Source organism: Vicugna pacos, chromosome 18 (genome assembly GCF_048564905.1).
Source record: "Vicugna pacos chromosome 18, VicPac4, whole genome shotgun sequence".
In the NCBI taxonomy this organism is placed as follows: Eukaryota; Metazoa; Chordata; class Mammalia; order Artiodactyla; family Camelidae; genus Vicugna; species Vicugna pacos.
In genome coordinates, this window is record NC_133004.1 from 44,207,866 (window position 1) to 44,230,046 (window position 22,181).

The 22,181-nt window shown below is 58.8% G+C and overlaps 1 protein-coding gene across 1 annotated transcript in view; it reads right to left on the reverse strand.

The window, feature by feature from the left end:
- Nucleotides 1-8,043: 8,043 nt before the first annotated feature.
- Nucleotides 8,044-22,181, reverse strand: part of FOXK1 (forkhead box K1) — a 55,450-nt gene continuing 41,312 nt past the window's right edge. Inside the window, exons 3-9 of the mRNA XM_072943394.1 lie at nt 13,507-13,663; nt 12,952-13,098; nt 12,216-12,409; nt 10,546-10,712; nt 10,142-10,426; nt 9,152-9,376; nt 8,044-8,563 (exon numbers count right to left, since the gene is read on the reverse strand). Of these exons, the coding sequence (XP_072799495.1) occupies nt 8,283-8,563; nt 9,152-9,376; nt 10,142-10,426; nt 10,546-10,712; nt 12,216-12,409; nt 12,952-13,098; nt 13,507-13,663 (1,456 nt within the window). The 3' untranslated portion in view covers nt 8,044-8,282. The remainder of the gene's footprint in view (nt 8,564-9,151; nt 9,377-10,141; nt 10,427-10,545; nt 10,713-12,215; nt 12,410-12,951; nt 13,099-13,506; nt 13,664-22,181) is intronic.

Sequence of the window (22,181 nt, forward strand, 5' to 3'; positions counted from 1 at the left end):
AACGTGGTGATGAGTCACCTGCACGAACGAGAGAAACTTGACAGATGACGTGCTTGTGACTAACAGTTTTCATCAAGCCCAAGGTCGGAGGTGGTCAGCCACACGAAGGCCACGCGTCTCCTTCCGGTGATGTGACTGTAAAGCCGGTAGACACTGTGAGGAGAGGAGGCACTGGCTTCACCGCAGCTGACACGTGCCATGTCACTTAATCCTGAGAGGCTGCGGTGCTGACTCTGTAGGTGCAGAAACGTAACTTCTCGCAGGTTCAAGTCCCCCAGCAGGACATGGAACCCAAATCTGAGTCCAGAGTCTGCCCGCCTCTCCTGCCCAGGACCCGGAATGAGCAGGTCTCAGGAGATGCACGCACAAGGCGCAGGGGTCTCGTGCAGCTGGGCACCTGCAAGAGGGACCGGCTTCTGCTGGGAGCTCCAGGGGGCATCTGGCCGAGCTGTGGTGCCCAGGAGCGGGAATGGGGGATGTCCACCAGTCCCTGCACGTCCAGGGGTAGGTGTGAGCCATTCTCTGGTCATCATGGGGGTCAGTGCTCAGGAAAGCACAGGCACTTCCACAGATCATGTCATCGGTCAGGCTGCTGCTTCCCAGGACTAGGCCCCCAAGGACAAGCGGGAGAAAGCGCATCTCCCCTAGGAATAGCTCCTTGGGACCCCAGGGTGTGGTGTGGGGAAGGGCTGCATGTGCAGGCCATCCACCCGGCCGTCTGTCCCTCAGTAAGCCACTCACAAGACCACACAGAGCCCGATGTCGTTTCTTTAATATATAATTTTATTTCTGGTTATAGAAACAAAGGCTAAGAGGAGAAACAAAACTTCCCCATCCACATACAACAATTTAATAGATAAAAGAACAGTTAAAATAAATGAAAAACAGAAAGTAGAAATTTTAAACTTTGTTATAGCTTTAAAACATTAATGTTTGATACAATTAGAAATCACATTCAAATCTCAAACTTTAAAAAAAAAAGTATGGCTCCTTATTAAAAAAATACTGTATCCCACTTGAAATGAAAAATGCAGGCTGGCCCAGCGTGGTGGGTCCCCGGTCTTCCCAGTGGTACCGCTGGCCTCGCCCGGGGACAGGGCGTCTGCTACCCCTGGTGGGTCTCCCACGGACCAGACTTCACGTACAGGTGGCGCAACATGCGTGTGATGTGCCCTGAACTTCCCATCCCACGCGCTGGGACCTAAATTCCCTCTCTAGGATACCGCCGCTTTTTAAAGCATTGGCGATTAAACATATTATGAAAAATACTTTATAGACAGCCACTGTAAAAAAAAAATACACACACACACTCACACACACACCCCCCCAACAACGCCCGCCCCTTGAATGATCTCTACTGGAGAATTCTCAGTCAGGTAAGAAAAAACAATCCGTGCTGGGTCCAGCCTCCCCCTCATGTGCACCAAGCTGCCTGCGCAGCTCCCAGATCTGGTCTCAGTGAGAACCTGGGACACGCTTTGCTCTTTCCTCCCCGACCCCTGGCCTCAAGCAGAAATCAAACCAGGCAAATCGGTCTACGAGATAGCCAGAAAGCCTTTCTGGAAAGGAAGCTGGGAGGGGAGGGCTGAACTTCAAATGTTTGCTTTTAAATTCCATTTTTACTGATTAAAAAAAGCCCAAAAGGATTTTCCAAAATTTCAACACTGCGAAATAAAAACAATACACCACCTCTCCCCCAACCCTGAAACACCATCACCGCCCAATCTTCTTCAGCTGATGGCATGAGGGAGTCAATGCAGAGCCCGGAACCCACACCTCTATACCCGGGAGGGGAACCGGGGACTCCTCCCTGGAGCAGCGGTTCTCAGAGACCGACCCAGACCCGCAATACTGACATCGCCTGGGGTCTTATCGGAAACTCTGGGTGAGACCCAGCAATCTGTGTTTTAATAAGCCCCGCTGAAGGTCAAGAACCCGATTAAGTATGAATGCAATCACCACTCATGCCATAGGAACCCACCCGTGGAGGAAGATGGGGCAGGGGGAAGGATTTTTAAACAAGAAGCCATGAATGAAAATTAAAGGTTGACTTTTAAAGGCATGGTGGAATGGTTTACAAATAAATCGAAGAAACAGAAAACTCAATCAATAAAAAATTATGATCTATTTAAAAAAAAAAAACCTGGACCAGTTAACCCAGAAATTTATAGGCTAAGATCTTAAGAGGCGACTGGTGTCGTTCAGTATCCTCAGGCCAGTGAACTTCATGCACAAAAAAATCCATTTCAGAGTCACAGATCTTGTTCTGGCTCAGCCAACTCATTCAGAATCTGGGGACAGGTCAGGGCTCCTTGTGGCTCAGAGTTGCTCCGGAGCAAGTCCCATTACTCGGGGCAAGAACACCCTTCACACAAGCAGCACAGAGTCGTTCTGATGTGTTGGACTGAAACGCGCACCCAGGTATGTCGCAGATTTGAACGTCACATCCCTCTGCAGCCTGGTTGCCTGCGTACTCTGTACTGTTCCTGACACAGGGTAGACCAGCAATAAATATTTGGATGAATCAAGTGAGCCAGTGACTCCAGAAAAGATTCTCAAATAAAGAAGAATAAACAAGAATTCTTCCAATTCTATTCTGACTCTCTTAAAATAACTGGGTTGGGGTAAAAAGGTGACAGTGGCTTGGAAACTTACTAGGTCTCCCCTGGAAAAAAAACGGTGACTGTACCCCAGAGAACACAGCCTGAAGACACTCACTCGTGGGGCCGGGGTGGGGACCTGGGGGGTGTGGCCCTGCGCAGCCAGCAATCGGCGGGTCAGCCAAAGGAGAGAAGTGTCTGCTGCCTCCCACCCGCTCCCAGAACGCGTCTTCCCGCGACATTTCCCAACGGCTACCAGCAGGACCAGCAGGACCCGCAGGTGCAGGGAATGAAGGGAACCCCTGAGTGGAGCTTCTCTTTGGAGGGAAAGAAAGATGCCACTGCTCCATGCGGTCTTTTCTAAAACACCGAGCAGCCAGAACCAGCTGTAAGGGAGAGGAGACACTGAGGTCCCGAGGCTCGCTCACTTTCATTTCAGTCCCGAGTGAAAAGGTAATCCAGACGCCCGCCCCGGGGGCGGCGGGACAGAGCTGCCCTCTCCTGGGAGTGGTTAGCCCGCGGCAGGGCCTCCGGTCTCCCAGCAGCAGGGCGCTGACGTTCGGGTCCAGGCCTGCTTCTCAGGGCGGAGGCGGAGGCGCAGACGTCCTCTCGGGTGTGATGGAGACACAGTGAGGCTCGTCAAACCCAGAGAAAACGAACCGTTCTGAACTCTCTTCTCTGCTTGGCTGCCTTGTGCCCCCAAGAACCTTTTCACCCCCTGGGGAGCAGCACCACGGGCACCCTCCCCAGGACCTGGTCTGAAGGCAGCTCATCCCTGCAGCAGCAAAACTGAGCTGCGTGGCCTGAGCCTGGGCTGGCAAACTCACTGCAGAGACAAGCCCCAAGCAGGCCTGCGATGCCTGGGAGGAGAGAGGGTAGAGAGACCCCTCACAGAGCCCAACTACTTTCCCTCAACACGGCCAGTGAGACGCTCCAGATGTTCAACTTCAGGTCACAGCAAATGCTCGTGGCCACCAGAGGCCCATCTTCCGAGCGGCCGGGCCTCACGGCACCAGCCCAGGTGTCGCCCAGGGGCCGCGTGATGCCCGAGGGACCCCTGCCGGCACCAGGTCCAGACCCGCCCTCGGACACCAGAGGCAGCAGCTCTGGTGGTAAAAGGCACTGCAGGGGCAGAGGCCCTGCAGGAACCCAGCAAGAACGGCAGCGGCACGGGAGCACGAACGGACCCGGGTCCTGAGCGTGTTTAAAACCCTAACGTGGGAAACCAGCCCTCGAGAAAGGAACTCACGAAATGAGGAGTTTGTAAGACACAGGAAAGCAATCTGAAGACGGTGACATAAACTGGGTCAGGGACCACGGCTGTGGCTTTGCTCAGCCCTCACCTCAAAGGCCACTTGCCGACTCCGGGACCACCCTACCTTCACAGCAGCACACCTGAATAACCTGATTCCCATTCAACAGCGCCGCTTGTCTGCGGAGGCGCCTCAAAGGCGGCCCTGAGCGGCTGCGGGGAAGCGTTTCCACCATCAGCCTCCCCGGGAGCCTCCGAGGCCCATCGCGGCTGCACTGGGGATCGGGGACCTGGCACTGGGGACGGAGCCTCGGGTTAGCGACTCTGGCCCTTTTTCCTTGCAGAGTCTCACAACCACTTCTGGTCACTTATTCCAGAACAAGCAGCCCACTGTCAACGCAGCAGTGAAGCGAGAGGCAGCGAAGTGCACCTTTCCTGGGGGCGGGACCCTTCCTCCCAGAGCTGAAGGGGCAGAGGTCGCGCCCTGGCCATACCTTGAGACGGTGCAGTCCCTCACCCTAGACGAAGTCGCTACAGGGCTGGGTAGAATTTGAGGCTTTTGGAGAAAAACAGATCATTCACCTGCATCTGCTACACTGACAGCTCTGCCACGCCCCACGTTCAGCTAAGTTTTCATTCTTTTTTTTCAAATGAGGTCTGTTGTCTCCATAAAAAACTGACCAAAGGAAAAAAAGCCCAAAAAAACCTTCTCCTCTGTCTGAACTCAGAATTGCCAAGGATTTCTATCCACAGAGAGAGACCTCGCAACACACTGGTGGAGGTGGGTGGACAGCTCCCTCCGGACGTTCCACGCAGATCTCTGATCAGAGGGAATGAGAGCGTGAGCTGAACGCCGCTTGTGACCCACACAAGTCTTTGGCCAGGACCAATGAGGTAAGCAGAGGGGCCGGAGCCTGGGCGCAGCTCCGCCAAACCCTTTCCCTCCCGGCTCAAAAGTCAGACATTCACTTTCCCTGTTTCCATTCGGCTTGGTTCTTAAGTTGAGGAAAAAACTCCCCCATACAGCAGACCCCAAACATGAACCAGCCAGACCCCAGGAGGAAAAGTGAGGGCCCCCACCCCTCTGCACGGTGGACCTGCTGTCGGAGCACACCCGCCCCCAAGTGGGCGCGCCTGGGACAACTGCCGGCGACCCGGGCCATTCCAGCACGACTAACTTTGCCAGCCTCTACAGATCCACAAAGAGGGGAAGCAGGGTGGACTATCTGAGCACCGATTACAGACCCTGCCCTCGACAGAGTCTGTGTGGCCTGGGAGCTTCGGAAAGAAAAAAGCAGATAGCAGACGATGGACCTTTAGCGTCCACCCCGCGTGCTCGCGAGCCGTGGGACACCGGTGGTGTCCGCTGTCGGCCCAGGAGGAAGTGGTGAGGCACAACCCTTCCCAAGTCTAACGCAGACCAGACGGTCTGGAGGGGAACGCCCAGCTGTTTGAAAGCAGTGATTTTTGTGGTTCCCTCCTATGCAGAGAGAGCATTTTGCTGTTTGGGTGCAGGCAGAGGCGATGGGCGGCCAGGCAGCAGGAGCAGCAGACACGTGGGCCCCGGTACCAGGCCGTGAGGAAGCCGCTGTGACAACGGCCCCAGGGCCCCGCCCAGGCAGAGCTGCCGTCGCCTGGCCGATCTCTCAGCACAGATGCCAGCCCCTGGTGACCCAAGGCTGCAGTGACACCAGCTCTGGGCCTGATTTCCCAGCCTCAGCTGGGTGGGCCCACTGGCCACAACCCATGCAGGTGGGGTCGCGGCTGCCAGGCCCAGAGGGCAGGCTTCTCTGGGGACTCCAGCCTGCACTCCTGCTTCTGTGGACAGGTGGGGGGACTATCCCTGGTCAGCTCTGAGATCTTTCTGGCGGCAATGTGCATCTTCTTGGGGAGCTGGCCACTCGTGGGCGTCCTGGCTGCCAGTCCCAGGCCAAGTGCTAGCAAGAGCCAGGCGGGCCATCTGGTCAGATGACCAGAAGCCCACCTAGAAGCTTATCCTGAATCTAGAATGAACCCCAAGGCCCCAAGGCCTGGCCCTCCTCTCCCTGCCCCCAACCGAGTCTGAGCTGACCCCACAGGGTCCCTCCTTCTCCACAGAAGCTCAGAAGGCACAAGCTCCCCGCCTGGTGGAATGTCACCAGCAGACACCCTGTCCTCTCTCACTCCAGCTCCAGCTCCCTCCCCTCCACTCCCACAATCCACACTGGGGTCATCACTGACAACGGGCAGAAACCAAACCATCTCAGAAGTCAGAGCCAGGCTGACCAGACCAGGTGTTCTGTGGCCAGCCGGCCTGGGTGTCTGTTCTCCGTGGACGGTGCCAGCTCCCCCAAGGAGGCAAGTCTGTGGCGTTGAGGATGGTCCATGAGCAACAGCCCCCTGGGGGAACCTGCGTGGGTCCAAGACTGAGCGACGGTGAAGGGGAAAGAAGCAACAGGTAACCCCAGAGCCCTCGCTGCAAACCCGCAGAGGCGAGGCCCTTGCTGGGCGTCAGTGCGCACCGTGGCACTGCCTCGGTCCAGCTCTCTCACTCTCACCCACACACACAGCAGACAAGACAGAAGACAAAGTTTACAAAAAACAACAGGAAACGTCCAAGTGGAATGAGCATGCTCTCCCCACCAGGGTGGGCGCGGCGGCCAGCGAAGTCCCCTTCCCTGTCTCTGCAACCTCACCAGATGTCACAGAAGACCTATTTCCCAGGTGAAGTTCAGTGCCACGGAAATGACTGGTCTGGGGCTCAGCAGACACCAGAGCACGCACTTCCTACCCAGCCCAGGAGGACGCTCCTTACCCGTCCCTGGTGGGGGTGCGTGGGGACAACCATGACAGCAAGGCGGAGCTCCTCACACCCGCCCCTGCTGCAGCGTCCCCACCCCGAGAGCCGTGTGCCCACCCCCAGGGGACTCAGGGCAGCCCTGGTGCTCTGGGCGGTGCTGCCGTTGGAGCACAGGGACGCGCAGCAGCTCTGTGGGCAGGAGACCAACGCTGAGGACAGGCTGCTAGTAAGGAGAGGAGCCGCTTCCACGGGGCCTCTGCAGCTCTGGGTGGAAGAACTGACACTGGGTGCCGAGCCAAGTCATCTTTCACAGGGACGTACTTAAACGCTTCCTGAGAATGTTCTCTGAGAGGAGCTGAAGGACTGCACCCGACCACAGATGGGGCCATCCACTGGGCAGTGCAGGCTCCTCTCCTGCTCTGGTCACGTTTCCAAGGGGCATGAGGTGTCTGAGCAGGACCCCTGGCTCTCGCAGGGCAGGTAGGACCCACCGAGTGGGTGGAGCTGCTGACCGAGCCCAGAGCCTGCGGTGCTGTGGGCAGGAGAGATGGTTCCAGCCTGAGCCGGCAGAGGTGTGCACTGGAACCTGGTGACACGAACCTTGTGTGTGGCTGTGGGTCCCATCGGTCCGCCAGCAGGAAAGGGGCTTGCCCTTCTGTTTTGGGAGCGACATGGCTGTGATCGACTCCCTGTTGAGTCGGTGACCTACTTCCTCCTGGAGCACCTGCTGCCCCGTGGTCAAGGTTTGGCCCCGATGTGGCCAGATGCCGCAGCCTGCCAGCTCCAGGCTGACCTTTCATCCAACAGCTTTCCGCCTCAAACGCCAATCCAGGAGGCCGTCGATCTTTCTTGAAGTTAACAGACAGAGCGGCAGACTTCCTCTTTGTGGAGACCAGTGCCAGCAAGAACCCAGACCTACAGGTGTTAAACTACCTGCAGAAGAAAACCTCAGAAACGGATGATCCCGTCTGTGTCTGTCTCCGATGTATGATCCAGCCTGAATTCCACATTTCCACAAAAGAAAAGCACGTGGGGTCCAAAGCCAAACCAGACCCTCCCCTCTGCCCGGGTAATGCCAAAACTTTCTGCGTCACTTGTAGGAAGAAGAAACCACAGAACAGTCAGATCTGGAGTTCTGCCCTCCTCGGCCTGTTCCCGATCCCTCACGTTTAAACAGGGCTGGATCCCAGGCCTGTCCGTTCCCTTGGGGGCCTCTGTCTGGCCCAGGCCGCGTGTCCGTCCCATCCTTGGGGCGGAGGCCGCTCCTGCAGGGCGGGCGGCCGGGGCGCCGAGATGCATTCCTGGGACGCTGGGCTACGCCCCTCTCCCCACGCCCTGGATAGAAGGCCTGGGGAGAAAGGTGGTGCTGAGGGAGGGAAATGAAAACAAAGAATTCCCAGAATCATACAATCAGCGGTCTGAACGTGTTTATGTGTTTTTGTTTTAACCAGAGCAGGGGCAGGAGACAAGACGCTGAGGAGGACGAGGGGTCTGGGTGCAGGTGGGCGGAGGCAGACTGTCCGTTTGGCACCGAGCTGCGGTCCGCAGGGGGCTTTCTCATCATGGTCCAAGCGAGGTGATGCCAGCCGCCTCGGTCCAGCCCCAGAACTCCTCTTGGCGCGTGTCCTACTCCACCTCCACGCCAGTGACGTCACTCCCCGGTTCCAGGCCCCTGCGGGCCGGTGGCTGTGATCACCCCGGCCTGCGTGCTCGCAGTCCCGGCGGGCTCCTCCACACGGGACCTCTTGACCTCGGGCTCCCCAGTGGAAGGGGCAGACGTGGTGGCGGCAGGGGCGGGGGTGGCAGGGGTGGCGGCTGCTACTGCTACCGCTGCTGCCGGCTCGTCGGGCCCCACCTCGCAAACCCGTGTGACCACCACCGGAGTGGATGAACTGGCCTGGGCTGCGAGGAGCTGCAGAGGGCTGGTGAGGGCTGGGGTGGAAGGAAAAAGAGATGCGTGTTGGAAACTGATCATGACCGGCCCGGCCTTTCTGAACACAGGCCGTTGTCCCACGAGGGCTTAGAAAGCGGCACGGAGCCGGCTCCCCGCACACCTGGCACCTCTAGTTACTGCCGGCCGGCCACGCCTTGGTGCCAGCCCCTCCCCGACCCCAGCCCTGCCGCCCAACCTCCCTAGTGTCCTCGGCGTTCTCCTCTTGCCACTGCTGCTGTGTGTGGGTCCCTCTGGACACCCCAGTGGCTCCTGCCCTCGCCTCTGGCAAGTCCTGCCCTGCACCACAGACAGATAACTGGAGCTCACCCACCCTACTCCCCACTTCAACAGCTCACGCTTTAGTAACTTTAATAAATTCACTCCACCCCCGAGCCCTCATCCTGTCTGTGGGGCGTGAGCTCTGTGACCCGGGGAGTCTGCTCATTGCTGCAGGGCTACCTCGGCAGCATCCCAGGGCCTGGCACGCAGTGGGTGCTCAGCGCACTGACCAGATGACTGGAGTGACTGCAAGGATGTTCACCCTGCACTGACCCGGGTGGGACCACAGAGCTGAGGGCTGGGCTCACCGTACGCGCCGCCGGCTAAGCCGCTGCTGGGGACGGCATGCTTGCCGTTCTGCGTGATGGCCCGGACTGGGAGGTGGTGCTGCCCGACGGTCACTGGTGTGGCTGGCTGCAGGATAGTGACCGTGTGTCCGGGGACCCCTGGGGCCATCTGGCTGGCCACTGTCTGGATCACTCGGCCGGCAGCGGGGACGGTGGCAAATGCAACGGTGGGTCTGTCTTCCAGGCCTGTGGGGACATAGCCATCAGAGCCACGCTTGCCTCCGCCTGTGCTCAGCCCATGGTTGCTGAGCGCCTGTCCCTGCAGAGAGTGGCCTGCACTTCGGAAGCCCTGACTCTGGGAGAAAAACACTGGTTCTCAAAAGAAATCCTCCCCTGAGGAGATATGTTGTGGAACAAGAGAAAAACAATGAATAGAGTTTCAGAACCAAGGTAAAACCTTGAACTTTGACTGACCCCAATGTAATCTGAGAAATAAAGTGTACAATTTCGGAGGAAAAGATCTGCATTTGCAGCCACAACCAAGTCTTCTTTGACCACAAGGCACGAGTCATCAGGACAACGTTAAAGACGACGTCACCGCTGAGATGGGCCGGCCGCGGTCAGGAAGACGCCGCTCATTTCAGAAGCGCTCCCTCGAGGGCCAGGGACAGTCCTGCTGTGGTTTCAGTGTTTATGCCATGAATTCCCTGGGATCTGGGCTTCTAATTCAGGAATTTCTAACTGTATTTTTCACTCTGAGTGACTTTTAAGGGCCGCTTGCAGGGGCTGTAGAGGAGGCCCCCTGTGGACCGTCTGAGGCAGGCCCACACCTAGCTCAGGGTCACCTGGAGGCACCGTGAGCCTGGGGAGCATTCAGAGGGTGACTGTGTGGCTCTAAAGGGCGCACTTCCCGCAGAACAAGGAGCGACGGGGGCAGAGGCAGCAGCCTGAGAGCCGCTGTACGCCGGAGCTGGCCTGCGTCCCCCAACCTGGCTCTGCACCCTGAGTTACCTCTCGCCTCGCCGCCCAGGTCCAGCACAGCTGTGCCTGCTGCTTCGTGGGGGCCCCCCGCTGAGGCCTGACTGGCGAGGATGTACCCGTTGGCGGAGCTGGCAGATGTGGTGACCACCCTGAGCATGGTGACCGGGGGGGCCTGCTGCACCACGTGGATCGCATGGCCCGAGGGCTGCTGCGCCGTCACGATGGATGCTGGCATGTAGGCGACAGGCTTGGCCACCAGACTGGGCGGCCGCGGAGGCACGGCCATGATCACCGGCTGGGCGCTGACGGGAGAGCCTGCAGAGAGGGAGGGGGGCCGCCAAGGACGTGGGGTCAGCGGGGACTCCGGGCACCCCCTTCTGGGGCTCGGTTCTGAGTTCTGCCGTGACAGGTTAAGAGGACAAACCCCTTCTTACCGGGTGCGCTTTGGGAATACCGATACTCGGGAACGGAGGCTAGCTTGGACCCAAAGTCAGGGTCATGTGGGATGGGTGAGCCCTCCCGGGACAGGCACTCTGGAGTCTGCAGGCCGCTGGAACGAGGTGACACCAGCCCCGGGTGAGTGGGTGAGGCCGGAGCGCTCCTGAGAGAAGGGCAGAGACAGGCCCCCGGCAGTAAGTACACAGGACGAGAAAGGAGAATGGTGCCTGTCATGACATCAGACGGCGACACACCCGCCCCCTGGAGACTCTGCCCACCTTTCCCAATGATGCTCTGTCCTCGCAAGGGGCTTCCTGCACTAATGCTCCTGCAGCGACAGCCTGCCGCCCGGGGCCGTGACGTCACCCGGCACTCACAGCCCCCGCGACCCCCAGCACGGGGCGCGAGCCCGAGCCTCCAGTCCCGAAGGGGCCAGCAGCCACCCGGGGAGCGGCTTGGGCTTCGGTGTTAAAAACAGTGGTTTGGGGTGGAGGGACGGGTACCAACCTGCCCCGGACAAATCGACACCCTTGAGAGGAAAGCGTGCCCTGGGAGCTCAGCTCTTTGTCCCGCACGGATGACACAGCGCCCTGCCCGGCCCCACCCCGCGCCTGCCAGCCTGGCGGTGTTCTGAGGGGCCTTCAAGCAACGTGACACACCACGAGGCAGCGTGACTGGGAGGGGCAGGGAGCAGGGGTGTCCGACGGAGTGGGGAGGCTGCGCTCAGCACCGACAGTCAGTGCTGGAAACGGCCACGTGCGGAGGACGCCGCCGAGTCCCCAGGCAGAGACCTGACGCCTCCCCTCCCCACCCCTCCCGGGCCTGAGTGTGGCCCCCTCGTCTCCCACCCCCTCGGCTCGCTGTCTGCCCTCCACTCAGGCCTAGAGGCCCTGCCTGCTGACTCTGGTGCTCAAACCGGTGGTGAGCGGGCCCCTCTCCAGGCCTTGTGTCCACGAGCACCTAATTCTCCCCGCAAGGGTTCAAACTCCTGTCAGGTCCTCTCTCATCTGGCTTTACTCTGCAAAACTAGTCCCGTTTCCGAAACACCTCAGCCCTCAGCACACCCCCTGCCACCTCTGGGAGCCAGGACGGCCCCCTCCTGTCCCTAAGACAGTGCACACCACCATTTTCACTGCACTCTCCTCCTGGCCGAGGGCTTACTTCCTGACCCCCCCATGCATACTCTGTGTGGCACAAGACCAGGTCCGGCCACCACTGTGACCCTGAGGATGGGCCCCTTTCGCCTGCGGACACTTCTTACGGGGGTCTCCTGGGCGGCGCTGGCCGCGCAGCAAGCCCAGTCACGGCCCCGCTGGCCGGCGGGCTTGTCTGCCAGGGAAAGGCAGCAGTGGCTGCTGTCTGCGTTGAACTGTGTCCCCCAGAGACACAGGCTGGGGTCCAAGCCTCCAGGGCTGACCCGGAGCAGCTGAGTCACGAGGAAGTACGAGGGCCCCGTCCATGTCCACTCCTCTCTGTCCCACCCCGTACCCCTGCCACTCCTGTCTCCGCGTCCGAGAGCTAACGTGGAGGGGCAGCCAGCAGCCCCCCGCTCACGTCCTTGTCACAGAGCTCACTGGTCCTGAGCCAGGGTCTCAGGCAAAGGTGACGGGATTTAAGTGCAAAGATGCTATGGATGTGGCCGCGGGGCAGGGCGAAGCGGGGCTACCTGGATGACAGCGGCCCAAAGGGGGTGCGAAAGCAGGAGACGCCCCGCTGCCTCCGCTTCCGGAACGCCTGCTCCACCAGCTTGGCCTCTGAGGCAGGGTCGATCCGCCAGAAAGACCCCTTCCCAGGCTCCTCCTGGGAACGAGGGACCTTAATAAAGTAGCGGTTCAGAGAGAGGTTGTGGCGGATGGAATTCTGTGGGCAAAGCAGAAAGAGTCACAGTCACCGCGAGTCAAAGCTGGAGCCCCGTTCGCCTGATCCGAGCGTGGCAGCCAGGGGACCGCAGGAGGTGCAGGCCCGGTGTCCCTGCCCGAGGGGCCCTCACTCAGGGCATAGGGAGGTGCAGTGGGTGTTCCTACGGTGATTCAGCAGAGGATCACGACCACCCCTGACAGGAAAAGCGAAATGGAAAGACAAGCCCTGGTCCAGGAGGTGCCTGGCTCAGAACTGGTACTGAACCCGCCACTGACGGGAAAGAGTAACTCAGAGGAAACAGGTGTGACGTGTCCATGTGGCGTGTGCGTTATGTCCAATGCTGGCAAGGGTCTCACGAACTTAAAGAAACCATCTATAAACAGCAAGGGCAGTGTGTTTCCAAATTAGCGCAGGGGTGCCACGTGCAGTGGGCGTGGACCCCAAGGGAGGGGAGAGGATGGGGGCTCTCAGGGCTGTACCCCCCCCGGTTGTGCTCGTTCTAGCAAAGTGGACGTGGAGTGGGGAGCCCAGGCCAGGCGCACCTGCCAGCCCTTGTCAGCCGTTCTGTAGTACGGGTAGTGCTTGGTGATGTGCGCGTAGATGCCGCTTAGTGTTAGCTGCCGGTCCTGCGCCGAGGAGATGGCCTGCACGATCAGCTGGGCGTAGGAGTAGGGTGGCTTCGACTCATCCTGCGGACGCAGACAACACAGTTAGCGCGGGAAGAAATGCTGGCAATCCAGTCCACCCACACACTTCCTTGTGGAGGAGACCCTCCCAGCGAGGACACATACTCGCAGCGTGTCTACGTAAATCGATCGCCAAGACCTCTGCCTGTTTAGCCTATGTGCTTCAAACCAGGAAGAGCTGTTTCTGAGGTTTTCATTGTGATTTAATTCTGAAATTTCTCATTTCCTCTATAAATCGATTTAAAAACTTATCAGAAGGGAATGAGTTAAGACAAAGCTGTAAGGAGAGAGCCTGCCATTCTTCTCAAGAGGCGGGACGGGACAGGATGGGGGCCGGGGGGACATGGGGAAGGAGGGCAGAGACGCAGCACCCGCGCCCAGTCACCCAGCCAACGCGCTGAGGGCTGACACCTTGGGGCTGTCCCCTCCGGACGTGTCGGCCTGCTGCTCCGAGGCGGCCTTTGCGGCGAACTCCGCCGCCAGCTGCAGGTCCGAGGTCACGTTCTGGACGAAGCGGTAGCCAGACGACCCGGCCCCACGAGGGCTGGCCGGGCAGGAGTTGGGGACACTGTGGAGAGAAAGGACGTGTCCTGAGTCCCAACCCCGGCCTGAGGTGGCACACCTGGTGTTACGGGACACTGGGATCCCAGGCGGCGTGGTGACTAAGGTCATAGCGCTGTCCTGTTCCCACCTCCTGACACTGCCCCCAGCCTCTGGTAAAGAACCAAGTGCAACCAGGGCCTCAGATGGGGATGGCCCTGGGGCCGCAGTCCGCTCACTTGGCCACACGATGGCGCCCGAGGAGAGGCCGGGACTAGAGGAGGCGCGTGGACCTGCGGGTGTGCCCCGCACAGGAAGGATGGTGGCCTCCCTGACCTGGTTCCCAGGCCCGCAGCCACCCCAGGGTCACCGCTGCAACCCGCCAGCTCATCTCTGGTTGGAAATTGCATCCAAATCCGTGGGCGGGAAATATCGGGGCTTCATCTCTGGGTCTCAGCTTGTGCCGCCCAACCAGCCAGTCTGTCCCTGCTGCCCTGCTGCTGGCATTGCGGGGGCCACCCCGCCCAGGGCACCAGTGACAGGTGGGGCCCAGTCCCTGTCACTAACAGGGTGGGCGTTAACCATGTCAAAATTTTCATTTTGAACATTGAAAATATTCAGAGAAAACCAACAAAAGCTCTGAAAGTGGGTCACAAACCCAGATAAAAGTGTCCCTGGAAGCTGACCAGAGCCCAGGGCGCCCACCTGCGCCCCCCTCCCTGCCTTCAGGAGAGGCCTCGAGGCCGGCCCCCAAGCACCGCCAGGAAGTCACCGGTCCTTCCCCGACACTCTCGGGCACTCCCACCCACACTGTGCGAGTGACAGGATGCCCCCCAAATCCCCACAGTCAGGCTCAAACAAAACCCCTTTGTGCCACCTTCCTGGACACACGCAGAGCCTCCTCTAGGGTCCTCACGCTCCTCCCCCGGGCGGGGGGCAGCCGGTGGCGGTGGCGTGGAGGAGGGCTCAGCAGAGTTACTGAGTGGAGGAAAGGACGAATGGAAACGAAAGGCTGTGACCAAGGAGCGCCTGACGGCTGATATTAATGAATTCCCCCCGAGTCATCACCCCTTTTCAGTCAGGAATCCTTGCAATCACACAGGAATTTTAAGGAATCATTTATTTGAGAATTTTTGTTCTCTTCTCTACGAGATTCCCTAAATAGAGTAGAGGGAGGTAAGTTCTGTGAGTATGGAATTGCAATCAGCCACAAACGAGCCCTTAGAGGTGGGAAGCAACAATGAAAACGGCTCTTTCTGGGTTTCACTCAGGACCAGACACGCAAAGCCCGAGCTGACAAAGCACGGCGGGGGGGGCACCCTACGAGTACCAGGCTCACACGCCCCCCACTGGGCGTCCCAGGCGCCTCCGCCTGGGAACCAACGCCAGGCACAGGGAGGTGCACGACGCGCAGCCCGGCTGGGGGCCGCTGGGGACTTTTCCTGACGGTTATCTGTGCTGCGTCTGCCAACCACATGGCGCTGCAGGACCTGAGGGCACAGGAGCGCTGTTCACCTGCTCCAGGGTCCGTGCCCCTTCTGGACTTGAACACCAGCGGACTGAAACACGACACTCTGACCACGAGAACCATCCCCCAGAAACGCACAGCCTCCAGGAGACGGGCCAGGAGAAGTCCAGCCTGGAGACAGGGAGCGCCAGGGCTCAGCCAGGAAACCCTGCCGGCAGCTGGCCTGTGACTGACGGGGCACCCTCACTGGTGCAGAGACGACAGAGGGCGCCCTCTGGGCTTGAGCACGGGGGTCTGCTGCCCGTCCCAAGTCCGTATTTTGTAAAAAGATCAGAGAAAACTTACGTCTAATCCTCACAAAGCAAAGCAGAGAAAAGGCCGTCACTCCCCAGAGCGATTTCCAGTGGAAATAAGAAACGGCCACAACAGGAGAAGGGGCCGGGTGGCCTCCCCACCATTTTGCCCGGTGGAGGGAGGACTGTGCCAACAGACCCTTCTGGGGAAGCTTCCGCGGGGACAGGGGCGGCTGATGTCCAAAGGGCCCAGCAGGCCCGTCCCGGAACGTGCATCCACGCACACAGCCGCCCCAGCCTCAGCAGACCCCATTCAGCTGTCCCCGTGGGCTGAGCTCGGCCCGGGGGGCTGCGCCTGGTACCCAGCCGCGCTGGTCACACGTCGCAGGGGAAGCAGCAAGCAGGGCGTCTCAGGGCTGAAAATGCTCGATTCCGAGATGGGCCCGGGGAGCAGGGGCCGGGGACACTGGGCTCTGAAGCAAGGCTCCTGCCCTGGGGAGACTGGCCCGGGCACCATCCCGAGGGAGTGTCCCACTCCACTGCAAACTCCCCAACTATGTGCAAGACAGGAAACGCTGGGGCCCTCCTGGGACGCCCAAGAGATGCGTCCCCCACGTGTCCCTTTGGGGGGCCCCCACACGCCTGGGGTCGGGGAGTCTGACTTGGGGACGGGGAAGCAGCAGAGGCCAAGCAGCCTGGAGCCAGCAGATGTCATGTGACGCACACCACTCTTCCTGCCCTAAGGCTGGAAGTGGGAAAGATGGGGAGCGTGCACTCCAGGCCGGTAGTCACTGATCCCCCCAACGGAAAAACAATTCCCAAGTCACATTTTCACCCGGGCGAGGACGACAGAGGCTTAGGAGTGGGGACGGCTCATGGCTGGCTGGTCCTGCCAGCAGCTGCCCTGGATCTGGGCCACCGTCTCGCCAGGACAAACCTGGGGATGGAACGTGATTCCTGTGACCGTCCAGGACAGAGCTGGCAGTTTCCAGCCCTGTGGAGACCACTTCCAGGCCCCACCGTGGGGCCACGAGCGGCAGCAGAGAAGAGCAGATCTGACCAAAGGCCCAGTGCCATGTCCCCGGAGCCACGGAGGGCCTTCTCCTGTCCCGCCCCCAGCCCACCACGACACACCCTGCCCTCTCCGGCCACCCAGACACCCGGCTAGTCCGGCTCTGCCTGGGGCCGCGGGAAAGCTGGCGCCCGCCTCCTGGGAAGTGCGCCCTGCTGGTCCTGCACCAGAAACACCCTCTCTTACCGCTACTTGCTCTAGAAGCTGCTTTAGCCACTTAAAGAGAATCTGCTGCGGCGCCATGTGCTCCGAATCCATTCCAAGTTGTGTATATTTCTCTTCCGATAAAAAAAAAAATCAGAACCAAAAAAAATGGAATGCAGATGGCTCTTAAGTCAAGGTGGGAACGTGGGACCAGCCAGGTGTAGGGGTAGCACTGCTGAGCCTGCGGGAGCTCAGGCCGCCCCCACCCCACCTCCTGCCTGCCTGGTCCTACTCCTGGTCTCATCTGGGGACCCTCTGCTGGGGACCTGGGGGGAATGGGAGGCCATGGGAGCAGGTCAGGGGCAAGTCTGCACCCTACATGGCGGGGCCCCCCTGCAAAGGCCAATGGGGGGGCTTCTATGCTCCCAGGAGGGGTCACTCAGACCCTGAGCCCCTGGCCCACACCACCCCCGAGGGGATCCAGGAAGCTTTCCAGTACCTCAGTCTTTTTTCTAGGTTACTATTTTAACAAGATTATTAATTTTCAGTTGAAAAGGATCACTAGCTCCTCGACGGCTGCTGAGTGACAGACTTTTCAGCCGGGAGGTCATGCTTCAGCGACCACCCAGGGCAGGCGACTCCAGCTTTCACTCAGCTCTCTGGAATTTCTTTCGAAAACTGGAATCTTTTCATTCTAGCAAATAAATGCTTCAATTAAAGTGTAGAGAATTTCTAATTCAAACATCGTTTTGGTGAACTCACAGACTTGTAGTTACTGAGGTACTACATCTGGGACGTCTGGCTGACGAGGGACACGTGTGGCAGAGGGGACACGGGCGACACAGGGTGGGGCACGGGGGACACAGAGGCTGGGGAGAAGGCAGAGGGGCAAACAAAACAGCACGATTACGTCCCCACAGGGACGAGGAGCCTGCATTCACGAGAGAGCAGGATACAGTTAGGAGGACCAGGAAATGCTCTTCACATTTTTAAAAAGAGGAGGAATAAAAGTTCAATGAAGGCTGGAAGGAGCGACCCGAGGAAATTTCCCAGGAAACAGGCAAGAGGAGACAGAGGAAGAAGCTGGGGGAGAGAGAAAGAGGGGGGAGGCGCAAATTTACAGAAACAATAACTTCCCAGAATTGCAGGGAGTGAGTCTTCAGAGTGAAAGGGTCCCAGCGAGCGCCCAGCCCCTCCCAGGCCATGGCTGAGACGGGGCAGGCGGGCAGGCGCTGCGTGCACTGCTGAGACCCGAGCCCTCCTGGGGACGCCCTCCCCGGGACATGCCGTGCACAAGGGGCAGGACTGAGGGAGCAGCAGGCTTCTCAGAAGCCACACTCGAAGCCAGAAAGCGCAATCAGTTCTGAGCAAAATGTTTCTGCCCTAGAATTCTCTGCCCAGGTAAACCATCTATCTAGCATGAACGGAGAATAATGGTAGTTTTCAGCCGTGGAAGATTTTTAAAAAAAATTGACCTTTCCTGTCCCCATTCCCAGGAAGGTGTTGTCCAGTAAAAGGAAGGAGCAGATCAGGAAAGGGAAGGACTGGGAGTCAGTAGAGAGGGGGCTCCCAGGCCGGTGTGGAAGACGATCCCAGGGTCAGAGGGGCCCCACTCGGGTGCAGGCGGGAGGAGGCCGGGAAGGTCCTCCCAGCCAAGCATGTGAAGATGCAGAGGGGGTCCCAGGCACAAGGAGATCTAACCAAACGCAGGGGGGCTCCCGCGATAGCTCCTGGGAGAACAGGGAAAGGAGAGGCTGAGCCCAGTGACAGCCCCTCAGTGCTCTGAGGAATCACGCCCAGCTGGATGTGACCTCGCTGGGGGATGGGTGGGGAGGGAAAGCCAGCTCCTTGAATCCCACAGGAGGTCAGTGATCTGAAGCTGAGAACCCTGACTGAGTGTGTGGCGTGCAGTGAGCAGGTCCCGGGCTGGGCGTGGCCGGGGCGACTGCACCGCCACCGCCTGTGGGATCCTCTGTATTCTTATTCTTAGGTTAAGTGCATGTATTCCTTTGGTAAAAATAAGCCTTTAAAAACATGAATGAAATAAATCAGTCCTGCCTCTCCCCCCAAGGACACCGGCTAAACACAGGGCTCAGCCTTCCACACACTCCATGGAGAGAATGACCCTGCATGAGCCTCAGTTACCTCGTCTGTAAAGTGGGGACATGACATGGTGACACTGGGTTGCTGCAGAGATTCAAGATGTCCTGGGCTCCCAACCCTCGGTGCAGGCCTGGCATGTACATCAGGAACCACCTCTATTTTTATTCCTGTTCTTAAAATCTGTGGCTCACGACCCTAATGAGTGTATTTTAAACAAAACAATCGAACTGGAGGATTCTGTCACCACGGCACGGAACGCTTATACATTTCCGAGAGGCGGTTTCCGGCCACTGACCGGCACCAGCCTGTGCTTGTGCACTCAGCTGCGTGGCCCTAAGCAGATAACTGGTCAACCAGCCACGGGACACGTGGAACAGCCCACCATGCAGCCCGAGAGAGGCAGTGACACAGGAAGGAGACCGAGACACAGAGGAAAAAAAGAAAGGAGTCAGTCTGGGCCCCTGAGCTCTGTGGGGCCTGGGGGAGGCGTCACCAGCACCGACACTCGACAGAGGGGCCACCGAGCATGCGCAGAGGGAGCTGCCCCTCAGGCCGTGGATGTCTCTCCAGGAGAGTCACCGTGCGGGATCTCCATCTTCTGAAACATGTGACTTCTGTATAACGCACATACAGTATTTCTGTAATCTGGGGGGGTGTGGGGGCGGGTAATAGGAGAAGAAAATTCACGGAGGCCAGGGTCTTACAGCTGCTGTAGGAACGCTTGTGCTCTCAAGATAAACTCAGGACTGCGAGATCCTGGGAAGCTGTTTGAAAGGTTAACTGGTTTGTGAAATGCATTTTGTCCCAGGGTCAGTCAGCGGCGTGGTACCAAGTGCACGCCCTCTTGGCGCTGGGCAGACCCGGGGACACCCCCACGCCCTCGGCTCTCCCTTCAGGCTCCCTCTGCTTCCTGAATCCCAGAGCCGAAATCTGGGAAGGAGGGGCTCCCTGCGTGTGGCAGGACCCCAGGGCTGGGTGCTGCCCAGAAGGTACACACACCCGGGAAACGTCACCAGGGAACCTTCGGGGCACCCGCACCCCCTGATATGTGCCTGAGAGCCGGGAAAGGCCGCCCCGTGGAGACAAGCACTGCCGGACGAGCCGTTCAACCTCCTCTCACCATTTTAAAGCCAGAAAAACACCCTGGCACAGTTTTAGGCAGAAGGAAAAATATAAAGAACATGGAGGGCGCTCCAATTTTATTTCTACCAAGTTTTTGGACGCGTGTGTGTGGGTGGGGCTGGGGGGTGGTTGTGAGGCCACAGATACAGGTACGAAAGGAAAATGGTCTCAGGTGATGCAGAAAGCGTGAGGCTCCTGGACCAGCCACGCAGGGGTCCCAGCTGTGCGTGGTTTAAGCCCCTGGGAAGCACACCCCTCCCCAGGTTACACAGGGAACATGGGAAACGCTGCGGCTGGAAACCCTGAAGCAGGATAAATCACTCTCAAGGAAGGAGCCAGAGTTTGCCAGAAACATAAAAGCGCTCTGACTAACGCCAAGGACCCCAAACTCGAAAGACACCCCACGCTGGAGCGGCGGGGCGCGAGTGCAGACTGCAGCCCTGCGGCAGCAAAGCACAACCGGCCGCAGAACCGCCTGGAGACCACGGTGAAAAGTGGGGCAGGCTGTGACGGCGGCGGCTCGATTTCTGTCTCATACGACGGTCTGCTAAGCGGTGCCAAATCTCACCAGACAAATCTCTTTCGCTTTTGGTCTCTGTGCTGGAAAAATCAAGAAAAGCCTCCCTTGAGAAACAGCTTCTAAAATCTCCCTCCGAGCAAAACCCAGCTGCTCCCTTTGGTGCCGGGCCTTGCCTCCGGCTGAATTTCTGCAGTTTTTGTAAAACTCTGACTCTAAGGAGCACTTTTTAGACTGGCCTCCTTTTTTGTAAAACCCAGGAAAATGATTAACCAATTTCTTCTTTCCTAAACACACTTCTTTGCAAGATGAAAAAAAAAAAAAGCTCAACAAAACACTGCGTAAGATAGCAGAATTCTTTTCAAAGAGACTTCATTCACCTTCTGGGTGGAGCACTTCGGGGCAGGAAAAAACCCCTGTACACACCCACACGCCACACACCCAGCCCTTTGACCAGGGAAGAGGGAGGGGGGCGGGGGCGGGGAGGGAGGGGAGGGCAGCCGTTTCCAGGGAGAGGTTCCTACAGGTACAGCCACTCCCCACATCTTGGCAAGGAGGGGGGCTCAGGGCTGGAGAAAACCAGCTCCGGGGAGGAGACCGCCCTGCACCCCGAGGTCTGGGAGCCGCCGGAGGAGCTGGCCAGCGGAGCAGTGGGCCAGACACACCCAACGAGGGTGGCAGCAGCTGGGCGCCCAGTGCCAGCACCCCTGCCCTGCACCCCGCCGCCTGCATCCTCGGGGACCAGCTCCTCCTCGCAGCTCCCTCCCGAGCTGGACGCAGGGAGGGCGATCTCTCAGGGAGGGAAGGGGAGCAGAGCTGTTTGTAAACACGCCGGCTCCACCCCCACGGCAGCAGTGGAGGAAAAGGATCCGGGCCAGCAAAACCTCAAGGGCCTCTGAGGTTTCTAGGCGCACAATCGAATCCTGCAGCACTAAGACACACGAATGTCAACAGAAATCCTTCTCTGTGACACCCAATGAAAGGCCAAAAGTGCAAGAGCCAGGCTCAAAGGTACTACTTTCTCTGCAAATACGTCCTGTCGGGTGAAATCAAGAGGCCAGCACCCCTGGGCAGCGCTCCCAGCAACCCCCTGGCCCCAAGAGAGGAGCAAGTTAAATATAGACCCGGCGCCTGCCTGAGCCCAGGACGCCACCGAGGTTGCGCCGGCGACACCTGCTTAATTCTGCTCTGTGAAAATTGCTCCTCACTCTGTCCCACCACCGCCTCCAAAAACACGAAAGCAGCTGCCGCTGCAGGGCTCTGCTCCCCGCCCTCCACCGGCTGGCGGCGGTTCCCCTTTAGAATGTTACTAAGAAATATATTTATCTTATGAGGACCTCCAGGTACAAACCAAAACATTTCTCTTTCCTAAAAAGCATCTATGTGGCTGGATTAAAAACTGATTATTAACAACCCCATGCGAGTCTAAGGCTGACCCGCCCCGCCCAGCATGGGACCCCCCTCACCCCCAGCTCGGGAAACACCCGCTTCAAGGTGCTGCTGGGTAGAGGTGGTGGGGCGTAGAGGCTTGCCATCAGCTTCGCTGAGACAGAATTCACACATGGTACAACTCACCTCTTTAGAGTGTACGATTAGGCGGCTTTCAGTGTGTTCAGAGCTGTGTAACCGTCCCCCAATTACAGAATATCTCCATCACCCCAGAAAGACCCCGTGACAGTTGGCAGTCACTCCCTCGAGCCCCCAGCCCCTGACAACTACTCATCCACCTTCTTTCTCTACAGACCTGACTATTCTGGACACCTCGCAGCCGTGGAACCACACGACATGCGGTCCTCGGGGACTGGTGTCTCTCACTCCGCATCGTGG